Source organism: Neltuma alba, unplaced genomic scaffold (genome assembly GCF_004799145.2).
Source record: "Neltuma alba isolate B1F8T4 unplaced genomic scaffold, ASM479914v2 tig00010596_pilon, whole genome shotgun sequence".
NCBI classification, from domain to species: domain Eukaryota; kingdom Viridiplantae; phylum Streptophyta; class Magnoliopsida; order Fabales; family Fabaceae; genus Neltuma; species Neltuma alba.
This window is the reverse complement of record NW_021635458.1, coordinates 125,858-143,351: the sequence shown is the minus strand read 5'-3', so window position 1 is coordinate 143,351 and position 17,494 is coordinate 125,858. Positions and strand designations below refer to the sequence as shown.

Sequence of the window (17,494 nt, the reverse complement as noted above, 5' to 3'; positions counted from 1 at the left end):
TTGTCTCTTTTTGTGTTTGAGCCTTGTAAAAGGGGAGAATTACAATAAGGTCCCAAGTAATTAAAAAACAAGTCCCAGAGTTTGTCATTTTTACTGTAGACTTGTTATTATGAGCTACTCAGGTTGTTACTTGGGACTTTGTAGTGATTGTTTCTCTTATGTGGGACTTGAATGTAATTCTCCTTTGTAAAAGTTCAACTTATCGTGTTTCCCATGTAAAAGGTTACTGACATATCAGGTGATTTGAGTACTAAGAAGGAACAAAGCATCATAGTACAATCTACTGCTAGATTCTTAAGGACCTCGTTTTAGCGCGGAGAAATGAAGAAAATTCTTCTTAAATGACGGTTTTCCTAAATTTTTCATCCAGTATATTCATATTTTGTTTATGTAAATTTTTCTCTTTTAAAAAATAATTCAAGACATCTTTGGTAATTAAAAAAATTAGTTATTCCCATGCGTTAATCACTTTAAATAAAATAGAGTCCTGTTATCCCAGAAAAATAAATAAAATCGAGTTTTGTTGGAAAAATAAAATTATATTCACACCAATAATGTTCTTTGGCAATAATTAAAATTTGGCGCAAAACTATAGACTCCCGAGACGCAGCTGACTTCTGCAGTGAGAATCTGCTCCATACGCACTGCTCCCGTCACCGAAGTGGGGCTAAGCAGGCGTTCATTGCTGATTTCAATCAATGGAAAAACAATCCGAAGAAGGGTCGTTAGATTCACTCACTTCGTCGCAAGATCACCAGAACTGGATTGCGTGTGTGATTTTCTTTCCATATCTAAATTTGAGAATTTTTCAGTCAATCGTAAGCAACCATACCCTTGTTTTTGAACCCCTTCGATTTTCCTTTTCAGTGCACAAGATTTTCTCAGGACTAAACTGATCACAGACGATTGTTTCACATGGAAACTAAACACACCTGCTGGCCCAAGCGAACAAGGAGCGTTGGAAGTGTTAAGATATGTAGGTGGGGTTGATATAAGCTTCTCTAAGGATGAGCCATCAATGGCATGTGGCACCCTTGTGGTATTAGACTTCCCAAATTTACAAGTTGTCTACGAAGACTTCTCTTTAGTCGCTGTTCATGTCCCTTACGTCCCCGGTTTCCTTGCATTTAGAGAGGTTCTATCTGTTTCTTTCAGCTTCCAAAACCTCTCATTAAACATTTATTTCAGCTTTTATCTGATTGTTCTCTTGTTATAGGCTCCAGTTCTTTTAGAGCTTCTGGAGAAAATGAAAAGGTGTAACAATCCTTTCTACCCACAGGTAATTGGCGCATATCACAAAGTCATATGAATGTCCCATAAGAAAATTTCATCTGAATGTGGTTCGGGTGCTTTTGAAACCAGAACCGTTTTTATTAGTTAGCTATACAGCATACAATAAAATTATGACATGGTGGGGAGCTTTCTTAAAAGAGTGGCAACTGGTTGTAAGAAATGTCCACGTATTAAGTTGTCACTGAAGGAGTTGATATCACCTAGGAAAATGTACCTAAGTTTTTTCCTTTTTATTATTGACATAATCACATTGCTGGTGGCACCAATCCTGGTAGCTGCAGCAAAAACCTCATATGTAACGGATCGCTGGCTATTTAGGACTTTCTATTAGGTCTCATTGTTTGCAGTTAGTTTCTTCATCATTTTAATAAAAGGTTCTGCTGATACTGTTGGCAGCTGTTATTGGTTGATGGGAACGGAATACTCCATCCTCGAGGTAAGTTGTTTTTCTAAAGTGGTCTTAGAAATTGGAACACTTGTATTGTTCCTTTTAAAGCTCTTATTAGTTGATGGGAACGGAATACTCCATCCTCGAGGTACGTTGTTTTTCTAAAGTGGTCTTAGAAATTGGAACACTTGTATTGTTCCTTTTATAAACTGTTTAAAATGTTCTCCGTTTCATTTTCCCCGGGTATTCAGAGAAGTCTCTAAATCCTTAACTCCTGCAGGTTTTGGCCTGGCATGTCATCTTGGAGTTGTGGCTGATCTCCCAACAATTGGGATCGGAAAGAATGTCAGTAATGATAGTAATAGCAATCAATTCATTCTACAATAAAAGCCTAATTATTTATTTTCTCAGTCCCTCATATACCACAAAACTGATATTTGATAGACTATTATAATGGTGGTCTCTCTGCCCTTACTCATGGAATAAAAATTATATCTGTTTTTCTTGTTTAGAAGTTCTGATTTGTTACCTAAATACTTATTGAGCTTTACCTGTTCCAGCTGCATCATGTGGATGGTCTTAATCAATCTAGAGTGAGACAGCTTCTAGAAGCTGAAGAAAACCATGCTAAAGATTTTATCACTCTGGTAGGAGGATCGGGACAGATATGGGGAGCGGTAAGACATTAGGCTACTGGTGCTTGGTGTCATTTGATATAATAATATATCAATGATTATGTGCCAGCATCGATATGCCATTTCAAAATATTACGTGACAAACTCAAGTAAAACAAAATTAAATAAACTGCCATAATTTAGTGTTTCAGTTTCATGTATTTATGCAGTTCAACTTGATATCTTGATTTGGTCTGCTTTTTAAATACAAACAATCTTTAATTATTCTAAACTGCTAAAATACAACATAATATGTTTATGAACTTTTGCTTGGTGTCTTTATCCTGCGCGCTCCATTCATACAGGCCATGAGATCTACACAGGGATCAATAAAGCCAATATTCATTTCAATTGGTCATCGGATATCACTTCGCACTGCCATTACAATTGCCCAGATGACTTGCAAGTATCGTGTGCCTGAGCCTATTAGGCAGGTGAAACTTTTTTGCCACTTGGAAATTGGAATCATAAGAAATGGACTGAATTCATTGAAGGGATATAACTCATATCCTAGTTTAAGGAAAGAATAATGTTGCACTAAGCAGATAAAGTACAAGGAAATTTTTTATGCCTTATCAAATTCTTTTCTCATTAGAGTCGTTTTTCACTCCTCTTGTCCAAAAGCTGTGGCCAGTTATTTGGCTGTTATTGGGATTTACTGGAAAAGTTACTTGTGGTGGGGAGACACTTTCCTTTTTCACTTTTAATTTGTTCTCTCAAACACAATTATGTATTGTATGGGGAGTTCACCTCAAAGTCTTCTCTTGCAGACTGCTGCCTTTATTGATTCTTAGAATTTTGCTGGATCAGGTTTACTAGTGTCCATGTTGCAATTATTCGCAGTTTGACTGATTTAGTGTTTCCACATTCGGTTGGTTAATGCATTTATAGATTAGAGGATAAAAGCAAAAGTATTCGGCCCTTACATCTCCAACTGAACTGCAGGCTGATATAAGATCTAGGGACTACATCCGGAAGCTTCAAACGAATGCCAAAACCATGTAATGGTATGCTGCTATTCAGTATTCACTTTTAAACGCCTGATTGAGCTAAAATAATTTGAATTGTGCACTAGCATGATGTTTTAAGTGGTTAAATCATAATTTTTTTCACATGCACGTGTATAACTGAAAAACCCCAAGGTTTTGCCTTTCAGATAATTTATCTCATTGTGAGGACAAATTATGATATGGTTGGGCTATTTTATAATTAGTTGGTTCCCGTACTCCTTTATTCTGGCAGGTTTGATTATGCCACGAGGCTCGTGTGAGATAAAATAACTGGGTTAGACAGGATAACTGGACGCAAGGGACATGAATGAACTTTGATGGTCAACCTGCACTATATTAGCCATGGATGACTTGTTATATCCGGATAGGGCCAGCACATGAAACTAAAAGGTCAAATAAAAGGACGCTGGAACATCTTAGCTTGGTCATGAGTGGTCAATCGACTGGTCAGTAAATACTTGAACCATCTCTGACAAGGGACAGCATAATTGTCAATTTAGGAGAAGGCAGCATCCCATCCATTCAGTCTTTACATAAACTGCTTGCAAAAGGAAAGGAATGTGTGGTCTACTGTATCCTAAAAAGTAATGCTAGAGCGTCTTTGGTCTTGAAAAGGTTTGTAAACAGTTAATAGATATATCTTGTTTGGAAGGCCATGCTGTAACTGAGAAAGCGACTGGGCCTGCAGTTCTGGGATTGACCTTCATAAATAATTTATCTCATATGGATAAGTGTCATATCTTTTGTCCTTCCTGTATTGGCATGGAAGTATTGGTTGAGAATATTCTTCAAGAATGGATCTGATGGCCAAGAAAGCTGTAGTGTCAGTAGTTGCGGTTGGCTTGGAAACTATAATTTGCATTTAGAATAACAGCATTCTGTGAGAGATGATGCTCCAGCATTTGTCTTCTTTTTTTTTCACCTCAGACACCACCTCACTTGATCACGGGCTGTTATGTGCAGCGATTTTTGCCCTGTTAAATCCACATTCGAAGCAAGTACTCTTCTGTTTATGCTGTCATCAGGGGTAATCTGAAGTTTATGCTATAAAATGTCATTGGAAATCCAAATTCGCCTTTCACACAGTTTTGGTAGTTTGAAAATATATAGTAAACAAAAGAAAACTTAGATTCACCAAAAAAAAAAAAAAAAAAAAAAAAAAAGAAAACTTGAAGCTACTTTAGTTTACAGGAAAGTCAAAAGCAAAAATAGAAACAGCACTATTGTGAAAGACCCAACCCTCCTATCTGGGTTAGCACTATCTGTCTGGATCATGATTCTGAACTTGCAATCTCCAACCGAAGGATCTTGATTAGTGACGATGGAAAGGCCTGGGAACTTGCAAGCACTATCAAGCTGGTCACTTACCTGGTAGTAACTGTTAAATGCATAAGAGATATTACCCTTTGCATCTAAATTCCCACAAGAAGTCCCATATCCAAGACTAGTGCAATCCGCTCTCTCACAAGCATAAGCCACACTTGGTGGCACTTGTTGATCATTAAGGTTCGCTGAAGGCTTCAACACACACCACTTCTTCTCCAGATAATGCACGCCACTAGCGGCCACTAATCCTTTAGACGATCCAATATTAAGCTGATATTTAGGTTGGCCATCGAAGTAAAACAGACCCCAATGACGTTCAAAATTTCCAGGTTCAATGCTCTTGTGATCTTCATCTATAAGGCTGAACAAGTAAGCATCTACAGGACCAGGTCTCATTGGAGTCCCTTTTCCTGCAATATAGCGAGACATGAAACCTTGGTTGAAACGCTGAGCATACTGAAGATTTGCGTTTCTGTCTCCATCCGTTGGCCAACCAATCTCTCCCACAATTATGGGTAAGTTCCCAAACCCATTTTTCTGCAATGCCCAAACAAGCGTGTCATGGTTGGCATCAAAAACATTGTCGTACATCTTTCCATTGTCGTTTATGGGGGTCTGGTAGCCGTTGAAGAAGGCATAGTCAACTGGAAAGTTTGAGTCTTTGTAGAGACTGATGAATGGGTAGATGTTGACAGTAAATGGGGCTCCATTGTCACTTAAGAACTTGACAATTTGCAGCATAAGGTCGTGGATGTCTGGTCGGAAGTCCCCATCGGAAGGCTTGTCAGATGAACTCTGATACACGTCAGCATTTAGAGGGACGGTGACTTTGACCTGATTGGCCAAACCAGATTTGATGAGAGCTGATTGAATGTTTTGAAGGGCTGGAAGAGTTGTAGATACAAAGGTGCCGTTATATGTCGACAAGAAAGGTTCATTCCCCACTGCAACATACCTTGCAAAAATTATTAGAAGAAATAATAGGTAAGAAAGCTGACAAAAGCAGTCACATAAGGCTTAGGAAGACTTCTCAACCATCTGATTGGACACTGCAACGTAGTAAATACTCGAAACATGTGTTCCTTGTCACTTCCAAACCCCAAATGGTAACTTCAAGTCGAGATAACCCATCGTCTTAGTACGGATTATATGGGGAGGCAGCATATGATCAAACTAGTTCCATCAAAACGTGCAAGAAAGTGAACCATTATTGTAGAAATGATTAACTTTTAACGGAGTATGTAGGAATCAGAGTTCAAATCAGAAGACTACATAAAAGAAGCTAATCTGGGATTTCAAGTCTACATCTCTTCAGATAAGGAATGGTTTTCGAAGCTAACAGTGACAACTTTAGATTTCCCTTGAAATCTACATCTAACCGTTCAAAACCACAACGATTTGTCATTGCTAGTTCGTGCAAATCCATCTCACCAGGCAATAACTGATAAGCAACAGATTAACATGTTTGAATTATTCACCGAAGCCCACATATATTCCAATAAACTCGATCGCATGACCTCTTATTATGAGTCGAATATTGTTTTTCTTTTTCTTTTTTTCTTTTTGGCCAAAGAGTCGAATATCGTTAACTACCATAAGTTTCAGCACAAAGAAGCGATGGTTGAATTACTGATTAGTAAAAGGGATATAAGTTTACCTAATATCTACTCCACCAGAAGACACGTGAGACGAAACGTTCTTGGAGACCCACTTTTCAGCAGCTTGCATACTGTTGGCGATTGGAGCAAGCATGTCATTTGGAATACCCACCATCACTTGAATCCCTGACTTCTTTAGAGCATCCAGAATATTTGAATCTGCATCAAACAGTTTCATCTTCTGAATTCCATTGTCTTTAAGCATTTTTACCACTGTAGATGCTGGCAAAGGGTGTGTTGCTTGTGTCCCCCAATTCACACCAATCCCACTCACCATCCCCACCAACACCACACTACACAACAAAGGAACAATAACCCCACTGTATTTCACTCTTTCCATCATCATCTTAATCAATCTTTTCAGCCTTAGAGAACCTGAGACAGAGACCAGATAAATACAAAAAAGCTGAGGATCAAATCTGCTTTTTGGCTACTTGGGTCAGTTTGTGGGTATGAACAAGTACGATGGTTTGGAAATCAACACTAGAAGGCAGAGCTGAAATATTTGTTTACTTCAGATATGAAACTTCTCAGAATTGATAGGGAATCGTTGATGACTTCTTCATATAGAGAGGAAGAAAATACACTGATATGATATCAAATTCAGATGGAAAGCACCACGTAAGAGCAGCGAAGAAGAATAAGAAAAGCTGTAGTAAACTTCTGATTTGGTGTGGTTAAGCTTAAGCATATGGAGGAGTTTAGGAAAGATGGAGAGAGAAAGGGGAATGATCAATGAAGTATGCAAAAGAAGTTATGGTGGAGAATCTCTTTTTTTGTGTGTGCAATGAGCAGGCAACCATACGCAACAAAGTAGTCACTTTTTTAATTTAAAAAAAAAACATATATATGGAAAATCATGGATGTATATCTCATCCACGAATTGATTATATTATTAGCGAATTCCTATGATCCAGAACTGACACTGCTGGAGTAGAAAGCCTTCAATTTCTCTGACGGTTGCCTTCCTCAGACAAAGTACCTTCCTTCGCACCATGGCCTTGAGATGCTCCTTGCAGACTGAGACAGCCTCAAACCACTCATATGGACCTTTTTCCTTTTTTGGGTCCTAATTTTGTTTGAAATAAAGAATGGCATGATTTCTAAGGAGACGTTAAAAAAGGAAAGTTTAGAACTGTAGAGGAAGAGAGAGAGGCTAAGAGAAGAGTCCGGAAGCTACGTGATTTTAAAAGTATATTCAAAAACAGACGAAAACATTAACGTTTAAGTTTGCTTTAAGTTATTTGTTTGTCCCCTCTCCACTTATCCCTCCTGAGGTGCCTAGTTGTACTAATCCAAACAACCCACATGGTCGGATTTCGGATTTCCTGCTCTTTCGTGAACCTCGTTTAATAGAGACGGGAGAATTTTTTATTTAATATTAAATAACTCCCATTTGTTATTTGGATGCAAGTATAAATCACAAGTTACTATGATAGAAGGCTCAACAAGACTACTGAAATCACAAGTCAGCAGAAATGTATTGCCAATAGCTTGGTGGTCTTTTTTTGTTCACCAGAACCTGGTATGAATGAAGGAGGTTGTGTGTTGGGAGATAGAAAATTTGAATTTAACAGAATTAATAACTATGTTTGTTACGGGTGTAAAATAAAAATTAATTTTAATTTTAAATTGCCGTCAGAATGATTAAGAGGCTGAAAAGGTATAAAACGGTAGGAGGGCGGGTTCGTGGCACTTGTTGCTCTAACTCTGGCTCGCTGGGTGGGCTGTGAATATAATTGATCGGAGAGGGCCAGTGATCATTTACACCGTTTTTATGTATTGTCCAGTCTTAGCTCGCCAAAACCCCCCACGTTCACTTTGAATATTGTTAAAGGTTTCTTTTTTTGCGAAGGAATGAGTCATCAGATTCTGGAACCCATTTTGTGGCCTCAAATAACTCCCCTCTCTTGTTAGAAGGTATTTGAATGGAAATTAAATATTAGTTTTAAAAGTGATTTTACAATATATAAAATAAATATATGAAATAATTATCTCAATTTGCGGAAAAGTACTTTCTAAAAGTATTTTTGGCGACAGCCAAACACCCCTCAAGTTAATATATTTAGGATGGGAGGCAGTACTGTTTATTTTCTAAGGTGAAACTTTTCATAAATTTTATAAATGCCATATAAAATTGAGTTTAATATTCTGGATGTTTGAAATATCTGAGAAATATTTTTAAAAATATTTTTACGCACGAAATAACTTTGTTTTTTTTGGCATATTTACCTGTACGAATTTACCAAACAATGCTTAATACCTGCTTATTGGACAGTTTGGGCTGCTTAGGTAGAACCCCCAAGCCCAACATGGGAAAATTGTTGGTCTGAACCGGACCCGTTAACCCAAAACCCTAGTCCTGAGTTTATAATTCTCCGCCACGAGGGCAATGGAAGGAAGGCGGGCGTTGCGTTCTTTTCTGCCGTAAAGCCCTCCCTAAGCCCTCCTTCTCACTCGCGCCTTGAGCTCAGCACGCGAGCTTCTCAAACACGTTCCATCGTCTGTGACTGTTAGCCCTCTTCCTTTTTTTTATCACATACCTGCTAGCTAGTTAGTTATTGAGCTAGCCGACTGGCTAGTGAGGCTGGCATAGCTGATTCGGGTATCAAGAGGGTTATATATGGAGATTTGATTACATTTTCTTGCCCATCCCCCCCCCCAAGAATTCTTCGTTCTTCGTTCTTCTTCTTCTTTTTCGGGTCTTTCTCTATTTTCTCTCTGTTGCTTTTCTGCTTCCTTGCTGAAAGTTGGTGACAATGCCGCTCGGAGAAAGGGCTGGGGATAACACCGAATCACGGTATTGCGGTATAGAGACGGAGTTCAGTGATGACATGCCACATGTGCTAACTCTCCATCTCGTTTCCGGGGGATTCGATTTCGTTGTTGCTCCTCTGGTTCGTGTCGAATGCTTCCTTTCTCAATCTTCTTTTTACTTTTAGATTTCAACGTTATTGACATGAAATAATGGGAATCGATATTTTCTTCCGGCGGAAAATTCTGTAGAATATGCATTTCTAACTATTTCGGCATTTACTTTAGAAGAAACATACTGGCATTCTGCTGTATCTATGTTTCCTCATGCGGGTGCATTGTCGATGATGTGTGTATGTTACGAGGAGTTTATAATGAAGTAAAAGAAGTGACGTGGAGTTTATGTGGTGGCCAATTAGCCGCTTTTGCTGCTATGTGTGTGAATGGTCAGCAACCTCACCTAGAATGGAAATGCTTTATAGACTATTGCAATGAAGTTTCTCGACAATTAGCTGACTGGGTTTCACTGAGTGGATTTGTTAAACTACATTTTCTTACATTAGAGTATAATAAGAAGTCACGATCTGCAAGTGATGAGAAGTATGTATTTGAGCTTGTAGTAAGTCCTAACCAAATAGATTAGGCCATTTTGGTATAAACTAGTCAAAGCACAACCTTCCTATTAAAATCTGTCCTCCGCTCGGTGGCTGACAGAGTTCCAATACAATTCTTTACCTCTTACTTTTAAAAATAAATAAATAAATAAAATTTGTTGATAGCTTGCAAGCCAATCATATGTTACTAAGTCTAGCGTCAGACTCATCTGTGCGTTTGGTCCTAAGCTACCTTAAGTCATCAGCTGGTGAAAGAGAACACAAATATTCATGGTTATCATAATTCGAACAAATCATAGTTGTTGTAAAATAACCGCAATTTGCTTAGATATATAAATATTCATGGATGGATATCTGGATACTCATCGTCTGCTTTCACTTGTATATTTTAATGGTGTTATTCAGATGGATCCTGCATATCGACCAAGTTTAGTGCAGAAGGATAGTTTTGGTTCTTCTGTTCTTCCATTTGCCGGATCAGACTTGGTCTTGAGCCCTTCACAGTGGAGTAGTCGTGTAGTGGGTATGGACTTGAGTTACCAATTTTTCTTATCAGCTTTGATTGCGGGGAATTTAATTTATTCGTAGCTCTTTTCACTCTTTTAAACTGTGCAGCTCTTGTAATAGGCCATTCATGTGTTTGTGACAAGAACTATTTGTTGTGCTGGAACTATACTTGTTTATCCTTTTTGTCTGGTAAATCTTGTTAAATTCATGATTGTGCAAAATTTATAAGATGCTTAAAATGTTGCATTTCTTCAGGAAAAATTAGCTCATGGATCGATTTGGATTCAGAGGATGAAACCTTCAGGATGGACTCTGAAACCACTCTCAGACAAGAAATAGCTTGGGCATCTCATCTCTCTTTACAGGTAAGTTTTGGCATGATCAATTTACGGCAAGTTTTGAATTGATGCTTGCACTTTTGGTTTTGATTCTTATTATACCCTTTGGATTTAGTCATGCTTACTCTTGCCACTTGAACTTCTGCTATACTCAATTAGCCACCATTTTCTCTGCAGAAATGACTTGGTTATCTTTTTCTTGTTTTATTCCCTTTATTAGCTACTGTAGCTCCTTCCGATAATGGAATACTGTATCATTCTGATTAAAAGTATAAAGTGAAGAACTGAAGGGAAACGATGACATGGGAAAGTGTTTGTTTAAGAACTTGATGCAATCGAACCATTTTCTGTATGATCTATGAAATTATGTGGTGACAATTGTTGACCTATGAAAAGATACGTGAATTATATTGTTTCCCTTGAGAATCACTGACTGGATCTTGGTAAGCAGACATTTTAATTTCTGATGTACTGGAATCAGTAAGCTTATGTGTGTATGTAACATATAAAGCATGAAAGATGTTAACTTCTTCCTTCGAAATTAGGATGTGATTCAGATGCCATTTTTTTCAATATGAAATCTTACCTGGACATTAATGTGCATGTGACTAGTATATGCCCCACTCTGTGACATGTTATTTAGTATTTTGATGTCGTGGCTACCTTTATCAATGCCTTTTGTTATCTTATAGCTGTCAGTTGCATGTGGTTTTTCCCAAGTTGTTTTGATATTCTGCAGGCTTGCCTTCTTCCAGCTCCGAAGAGAACATCTTGTGCTAATTATGCTAGATGTGTGAATCAAATCTTGCAGAACCTAAATCATATGCAGGTGCGAGTCTTTCTTCAACTTTTGTGCTGATTTCTCTGTCTCTCCTTCCTAGATGTCGTTTTCCCTCTGCTAAAATTCTTATTTTCTGTAACTTTGTTATAAAGCTGTTTCTTAGGATTCCATTGATCATGTCTGATGATGATTCCATGGGTGCCAATTCTGAAACTTCGGTGAGTAAATATTCTAAAATCCTGTTTGCATGATTGCCTCGTTTTCTTTATTTGAGCCATATTGTATTGCGGTTTCTTTCTTCTTCTAATTTTAAAATCAATCTTAAATCTTATACTGGGGGGATCTTGTTGTTCTTGGTTTTTCACGAGACTTTTTAGCCTTTTGAATGAATGGATCCTTGATGCGGTACATTATGGTTGCAAATCATGTGGTGTTCCTAAATTGTTATAGATACAACATTACTGCCATTCCTGTGTGTCTAATTAAATTACATTTAAGCCCAGGATATGATAGGCCTGTGTTTTATCCATCAAGGAGTGTGTTAGACATGTATCACAACCATATTTTGAGCCTTATATTGTGAAGAAATATTCCTTGTGATATGTATCTATTGAAAAATTGTAAAAGTAATTTTGTTGAGGATCAGACTATTGAGGGGTGTATTATCTGATCTTTGAATATTTGAGTTCTTCTTAGCTGTTAAAATTATGATGCCAGCTTATTTATACTCAAGCTTTTTATTTCATGGGTTACAGATTGATTCTTGGGAAACTTGGAATTCATTTCGTCTCCTCTGTGAGCATCATAGTCAATTGTCTATCGCACTTGATATTGTGTGAGTGGTTCAGAATCAGGCCTTTGATTCATAGTGGTTTATACTTTGATCTTGTATCGTGCATCTTGGCTAAATTTTGTTGAGCTTGTTGTGCGGTTGCACCAATGTCATAGTTTATTTTAGCCATGATATGTTCAGAGTTCTTTCTTTGTTTTTTTTTTTAAGGAGTACATTACCATCAGCAAACTCACTTGGGCGCTGGTTTGGGGAACCTGTTAGATCAGCTATAATAAATACTGATGTAAGGACGCCTTGTGGTATATTATACAACCTATGCATGTTATGGTGCTGCTGAATCTGATTTTAAATTTTAAGAATTTATACTCGATTTTCGGCAGTGCTTTTTGACTAATGCTCGCGGTTATCCATGCCTCTCAAAGCGCCACCAGATGCTAGTTACTCGTTTTCTTAACCATTCTATACAGGTAATCCATCTAAATTCTCTGAATCTTGTGTTAGCCAATATCTAGGTTTGTAGTAACTATTGGATGGCATATAGCAAGTTGAGCATTTATTTCCTCTGTGGATAGCCTTGTAGTCTGAGTTTATTCTTACAATCCTGGTATCTTGTTCATCTTTTTTGGGATACTATAGTCCCCATTAGCAGATACTTACTGATCAAGTCAAATTCAAGAGTCCTGTTTTCCCTTCAAAAAGTACTGAATTTTCTTTAAACGTCTGTCCAGATAATTATTTCTGGAAAATCAGTTCATCCAAGAGCGAGTGTGGATCCAGATGCTTCTCATGCTGTTGTGGGTAAGTTGCTGGTATCTGTCTATTTCTACCCACACATGTCATCTTAATGCTGTAGATCATACTTTGAGCAGTGAACTAGTCTGACTTGTTCTTTTCGTGTTGAGCTGATTTTATGTAGTCCGAAATTGGTTATGAGCACCATGGTTATTCTATGGCACTTGCACATGTTGTATTTGCAAGTTTTCCCCTCCCTTCTTTTTTTTTGTGGATGTACATGGTCTTGTGTCTCCACATGCATTATATTAAGGTTATGATTTGCTGTTGTGTTGTATTTATCTACATTTGACCATTAGTCCTTTGGCCACGAGTATTCAGCTTTGAGTGTATTTTCCCCAGAAAGACATCCTTTGAGGCCTTATCTGGACTATGTTGCTTATCTATACCAAAGAATGGATCCTATTCCTGAGCAAGAACGCTTTGAGGTGCCTATTTTTTCTTTGTGTTGAAGTAAGGTATAATATTATCTGCTATTATCTTCCTCTTGACCTTCAGTCTCTTATTCCAGCTTGGTTACAGGGACTTCTTACAGGCACCCTTGCAAGTAAGTATTCCTGATCTGGCCCTTCAATTGTTTTTGGCCTTTGTTACTAAGTGATTTTTCACCGTTTTCTAATGAATGATGAGGTGTTTTTTTTTAATAATTGTGCAGCCTCTCATGGATAATCTAGAGGCTCAAACCTATGAAACGTTTGAGAAAGACACAGTGAAATACAGTCAGGTACGGTCATGCATTCAATCTATTCTCAATTTTGTATTAACTTGTCGGTCTGTATTTTTTTTTTTTTTAAATATAAATCTTGCAATGCCATAAATCTGATTCATTAAGTTATAGTAATTGTTTAATGTGGACCCACAAGTTCATTGGATGACTCTAGAGCAATGAGTTTCTTTTCTTAGACTCCATTTTAAACAACATAGTCCAGACTGCAGTAACTATTGCAACTGGTGGTTCTGCTTATTATGTGATGTAACTGTACTATAAAGTCTAACCATTAACTTTTTTTCCCGGTTAGTATCAAAGAGCAATATGTAAAGCGTTGCTGGATAGGGTTCCTGATGAAAAGGCGTCTGAAATTATCACTGTAAGATTTCTGGTGATCCTTTGTGCATGTTGATTTGTTGATTGTTATGTTTTAACACCAAGTTAAACATGCGTGGATTTGGATGGTGTGGGATATTATTTTGGCAGATATAATGATTTTTGGAATTCCTATGGTTAGATATTGATGGTTGTTGGTGCTGGGCGCGGACCTCTTGTTCGGGCATCATTAGAGGTGTGTTTTTGTACTTTCTATGCTATGAACTTTTGGATGTGGTGTTAACTTCAGACTTTCTGTTGAATTTAGATTGTGTATATCCTATTTACTGGGTGATTTTTATCTTCATCCGTAGGCAGCCGAAGAGACTGGGAGGAGGATAAAAGTATATGCGGTGGAAAAGAATCCTAATGCAGTCGTTACGCTTAATGTAGGGGGTTTTTTCTTTCTTCTATGGTGATTTCAACCATTTATTTTTCCATATACTAATATTCCTTGCATATTGCAATTCAAACACATTTTTTTATCTTCTTTTCCCTTACAATAGCAGTGACTGGTTTCTCTCAACTTTAGCTTAGTTTTTATCATTTCTTATGTTTCAACATGTGTTTGATGTGTGCATACAAGAATATCATCATCTTTTTTAATTCATGCATGAAAGTTTACATAGCTTGGCATTGTGAATAGTTAAATGCATTACAACTTGCTATTCCAGCACTGTTAGCTAAAAATGTTGTTGTTTTTCTTTATTGTGGATCAGCCTTTTTTTTTTTTTTTGTGTATTTAAGTTTCTTATGATGGACATTGATGGAGCCTTGCATCTTGTTGTATAGAATGTTTCTATAAATTGGTTTTCTTCTCTCCCCTTTATTTTTTTTTGGCAAATTGTTGATGGAATTGTTATGTATAGCTTGTCAAAAGTGTTTTCAAGCTGCTAAATGTTTTAATCATTTTTATCTCAACGATGGCATTGCGTTTTTTGTTACAACAGAGTTTGATTAGGTTAGAGGGCTGGGAAGGTACAGTTACCATAGTCTCAAGTGACATGCGCCACTGGAATGCGCCTGAAAAGGCCGACATATTGGTATCTTAGCATCTCTCTCTCCTTTTTTTTGTCATTTATTTAAATTATATTATTTGTAATTTAGTGCCTTAATGCGCCTTGTCTTGATCTAGGTAAGTGAATTGCTAGGTTCTTTTGGTGACAATGAGCTGTCTCCTGAGTGCCTTGATGGAGCCCAGAGGTTTTTGAAGCAAGATGGAATTTCAATACCATCTTCGTGAGTAAATCCTTCTGCCTGTATTTTTTTGTTCCCTAGTTAAATGGTACTGTAAACTCCTGCGGGATAATGTGAGGATCAAAGAACACGTGAAGCTGACAATAGCCATGTAAACTTCAATCTTATTATGTTGTCATTACCCGAATATTTGTGAAGCCTTTTGTTTTGTTACTAGTGTTAAGCACTTTTGTTTTTATTGATTTTGGTAGCATATGATTTTAGATCAGTGTCAAAAGGCAACTTTAATTTCATATGGATGTCATTAGCCAACCTGCTAAATGTTAAGGACTTTTTCATTGATAATTTCTGTTTTTTTTTTTAATTATCTTATTAATCATTGCCCACTAATCCTTTCAGGTACACAAGTTTCCTCCAACCAGTGACAGCTTCAAAGTTATATAATGATGTATGCCACTTGTCTTTCACTGTTTCATTTATGTGCATTAAATTAAATTTTTATTTAACAAGGTTGTGATTACTTGTCAGGTTAAGGCACATAAAGATATAGCACACTTTGAAACTGCTTATGTTGTGAAATTACACAATGTGGCCAGGCTGGCACCATCTCAACCTGTGAGTGGCTCTTCATGCATCCTACTTATCTTTCCTCTGATTCAGTTTATTCACAATTCTGATCTTTACACTGTTTGAGGTCCATTTATGATTTTGCTAAATACTCTTCTTTAGTAAGCATTCGATTAGAGTTCTCTTTTGTGGCCAAAAACATTTATGTTAAGTGGTTTGTCCTTGTTTGTGTGATTGTTTACCATGGACAGGTTTTTACATTTACTCATCCAAAACCCTCAGATATGGAAAGCAACAATCGATACAAGAAGTTACAATTTGTGATACCAAATGACACTGGATCAGCTATGGTTCATGGTACGTCGTGCATTCTTTTTCTCTTACTGTAGGCTATAAATTATTGACACTTCCAAAAAAAAAAAAGGTACCTGTGTTAAATATATGATACAATGCATTTCATGTTCGTGGTCTCGTGGATACTTTACAAATTTTTACACCTTGACCGCAGGGTTTGCTGGCTACTTTGATGCTACACTTTACAAAGATGTGCATCTTGGAATTGAACCCTCAACAGCAACGCCGAATATGTTCAGCTGGTATTGAACTTAGTTTCCCTTCTATTTTTCTGTTTTTCATAATTTCATCATGGGACGATAAATGATTGGGCTTTATTTATTTTATTTGTCTATAAGACGCATGTTGAAAGGTTAAATATTAGTGATATAACAGATAAATGATAGAGAGTACAGTTTTTCGGCCGGCCGCTAAACTTTTTTCGGCTTTCTAATTATTTGCAGGTTTGCAATATTTTTCCCGTTAAGGGTACCCATTTGTGTGGATCGGGGCGCTACTTTAGAAGTACATTTCTGGCGTTGTTGTGGTCCAACAAAGGTTGGTGTTAACCATATATTGTACCGTGTTTAATCCTCTTTTGGCCTTGATCCTTGAAAACTGCTTCTTCCCCTTCGTAGCATTGATTTCGTACTTTCTTAATCAGGTTTGGTATGAGTGGTGTGTTACGTCTCCCTCTCCGTCTCCAGTTCACAATAGCAATGGACGCTCTTACTGGGTTGGCCTTTAGAATACTCGAAAGTGAGGTTGAGTTTCGGACATCCCGGGGCTTTTGATATTTCACCCCACAATGTCCTATCCTCCCCATAGTTGAATTCTGATTTTTTTCAAGTTCGCCCGATGTCCTTCACTTTCTGTTCGTTCTTGCAAACCACATTGTACAATAAGATGTTTATGATAGGTTATGTAGGTTTGTGTGTTCTTGAATTGTAGTATATGGTTTCATAATTTCTATTAGATGAACGTCTCTCTCTCTGGGGTTTCTTTGTTCAGGTTCGTTTTTCTCGACTAAAAGGGTGTTTGGAAGCCCGCAAACAAGACAAACTTCTCTATATGTTTACTTTATATACCATAAAAATACTTTTAAAATTATGGTTTTGTTTTTACTTAAACACCTCTTAAATACTTTTTTTTTTTTTGGGCCCGCATGGAAGTTAATAATTAAAAATTTAGTTTTATAAAATGCATTTAATCATTATTTTTAAAATTTATCTTTGGGTCAGACTAAAACAAAGTATTTTGAACTAAAACTAGGATGGATGTTAATTTACAATCAATCGTTGGCAAGAAAAATTTATAGCCAACTAACATTAATTTAATACAGTTTAAAATGTAAAATTTTCAATTATTACGTGATGGTTCACTAA

At 37.1% G+C, this 17,494-nt stretch overlaps 3 protein-coding genes across 4 annotated transcripts; 2 read left to right on the top strand and 1 right to left on the bottom strand.

Moving 5' to 3' along the window:
* Nucleotides 1–618: 618 nt before the first annotated feature.
* On the top strand, nt 619–4,263 carry LOC114757448 (endonuclease V). Of its 2 annotated transcripts, none has more exons than XR_003741564.1 (9): nt 619–769; nt 868–1,135; nt 1,217–1,279; nt 1,690–1,729; nt 1,962–2,026; nt 2,242–2,358; nt 2,661–2,785; nt 3,301–3,362; nt 3,598–4,263. XR_003741564.1 is itself a non-coding variant. In XM_028946510.1 (9 exons), exons 1-8 carry the CDS (start codon nt 699–701, stop codon nt 3,358–3,360), a joined length of 813 nt encoding a protein of 270 aa, XP_028802343.1. In that variant the 5' UTR covers nt 619–698; the 3' UTR covers nt 3,361–3,362; nt 3,598–4,263. The 2 variants fall into 2 exon arrangements, 1 of the variants encoding a protein (XP_028802343.1); XM_028946510.1 differs by having other exon boundaries at nt 2,661–2,789.
* A 266-nt stretch (nt 4,264–4,529) lies between these two features.
* On the bottom strand, nt 4,530–7,187 carry LOC114757442 (glucan endo-1,3-beta-glucosidase 5). Its single transcript, XM_028946503.1, has 2 exons — nt 6,349–7,187; nt 4,530–5,646 (listed from the first exon to the last, which is right to left on the bottom strand). Exons 1-2 carry the CDS (start codon nt 6,693–6,695, stop codon nt 4,551–4,553), a joined length of 1,443 nt encoding a protein of 480 aa, XP_028802336.1. The 5' UTR covers nt 6,696–7,187; the 3' UTR covers nt 4,530–4,550.
* Nucleotides 7,188–8,766: 1,579 nt separating this feature from the next.
* LOC114757441 (protein arginine N-methyltransferase 1.5) lies at nt 8,767–17,084 on the top strand. The gene is made up of 23 exons (XM_028946502.1): nt 8,767–9,246; nt 10,123–10,240; nt 10,480–10,589; nt 11,302–11,391; nt 11,496–11,561; nt 12,099–12,178; nt 12,344–12,419; nt 12,517–12,603; nt 12,865–12,934; nt 13,271–13,356; nt 13,440–13,475; nt 13,584–13,652; nt 13,948–14,016; nt 14,155–14,208; nt 14,327–14,401; nt 14,963–15,055; nt 15,148–15,251; nt 15,609–15,657; nt 15,738–15,824; nt 16,028–16,133; nt 16,285–16,372; nt 16,574–16,667; nt 16,774–17,084. Exons 1-23 carry the CDS (start codon nt 9,109–9,111, stop codon nt 16,855–16,857), a joined length of 1,929 nt encoding a protein of 642 aa, XP_028802335.1. The 5' UTR covers nt 8,767–9,108; the 3' UTR covers nt 16,858–17,084.
* The last annotated feature ends 410 nt before the right edge of the window (nt 17,085–17,494 follow it).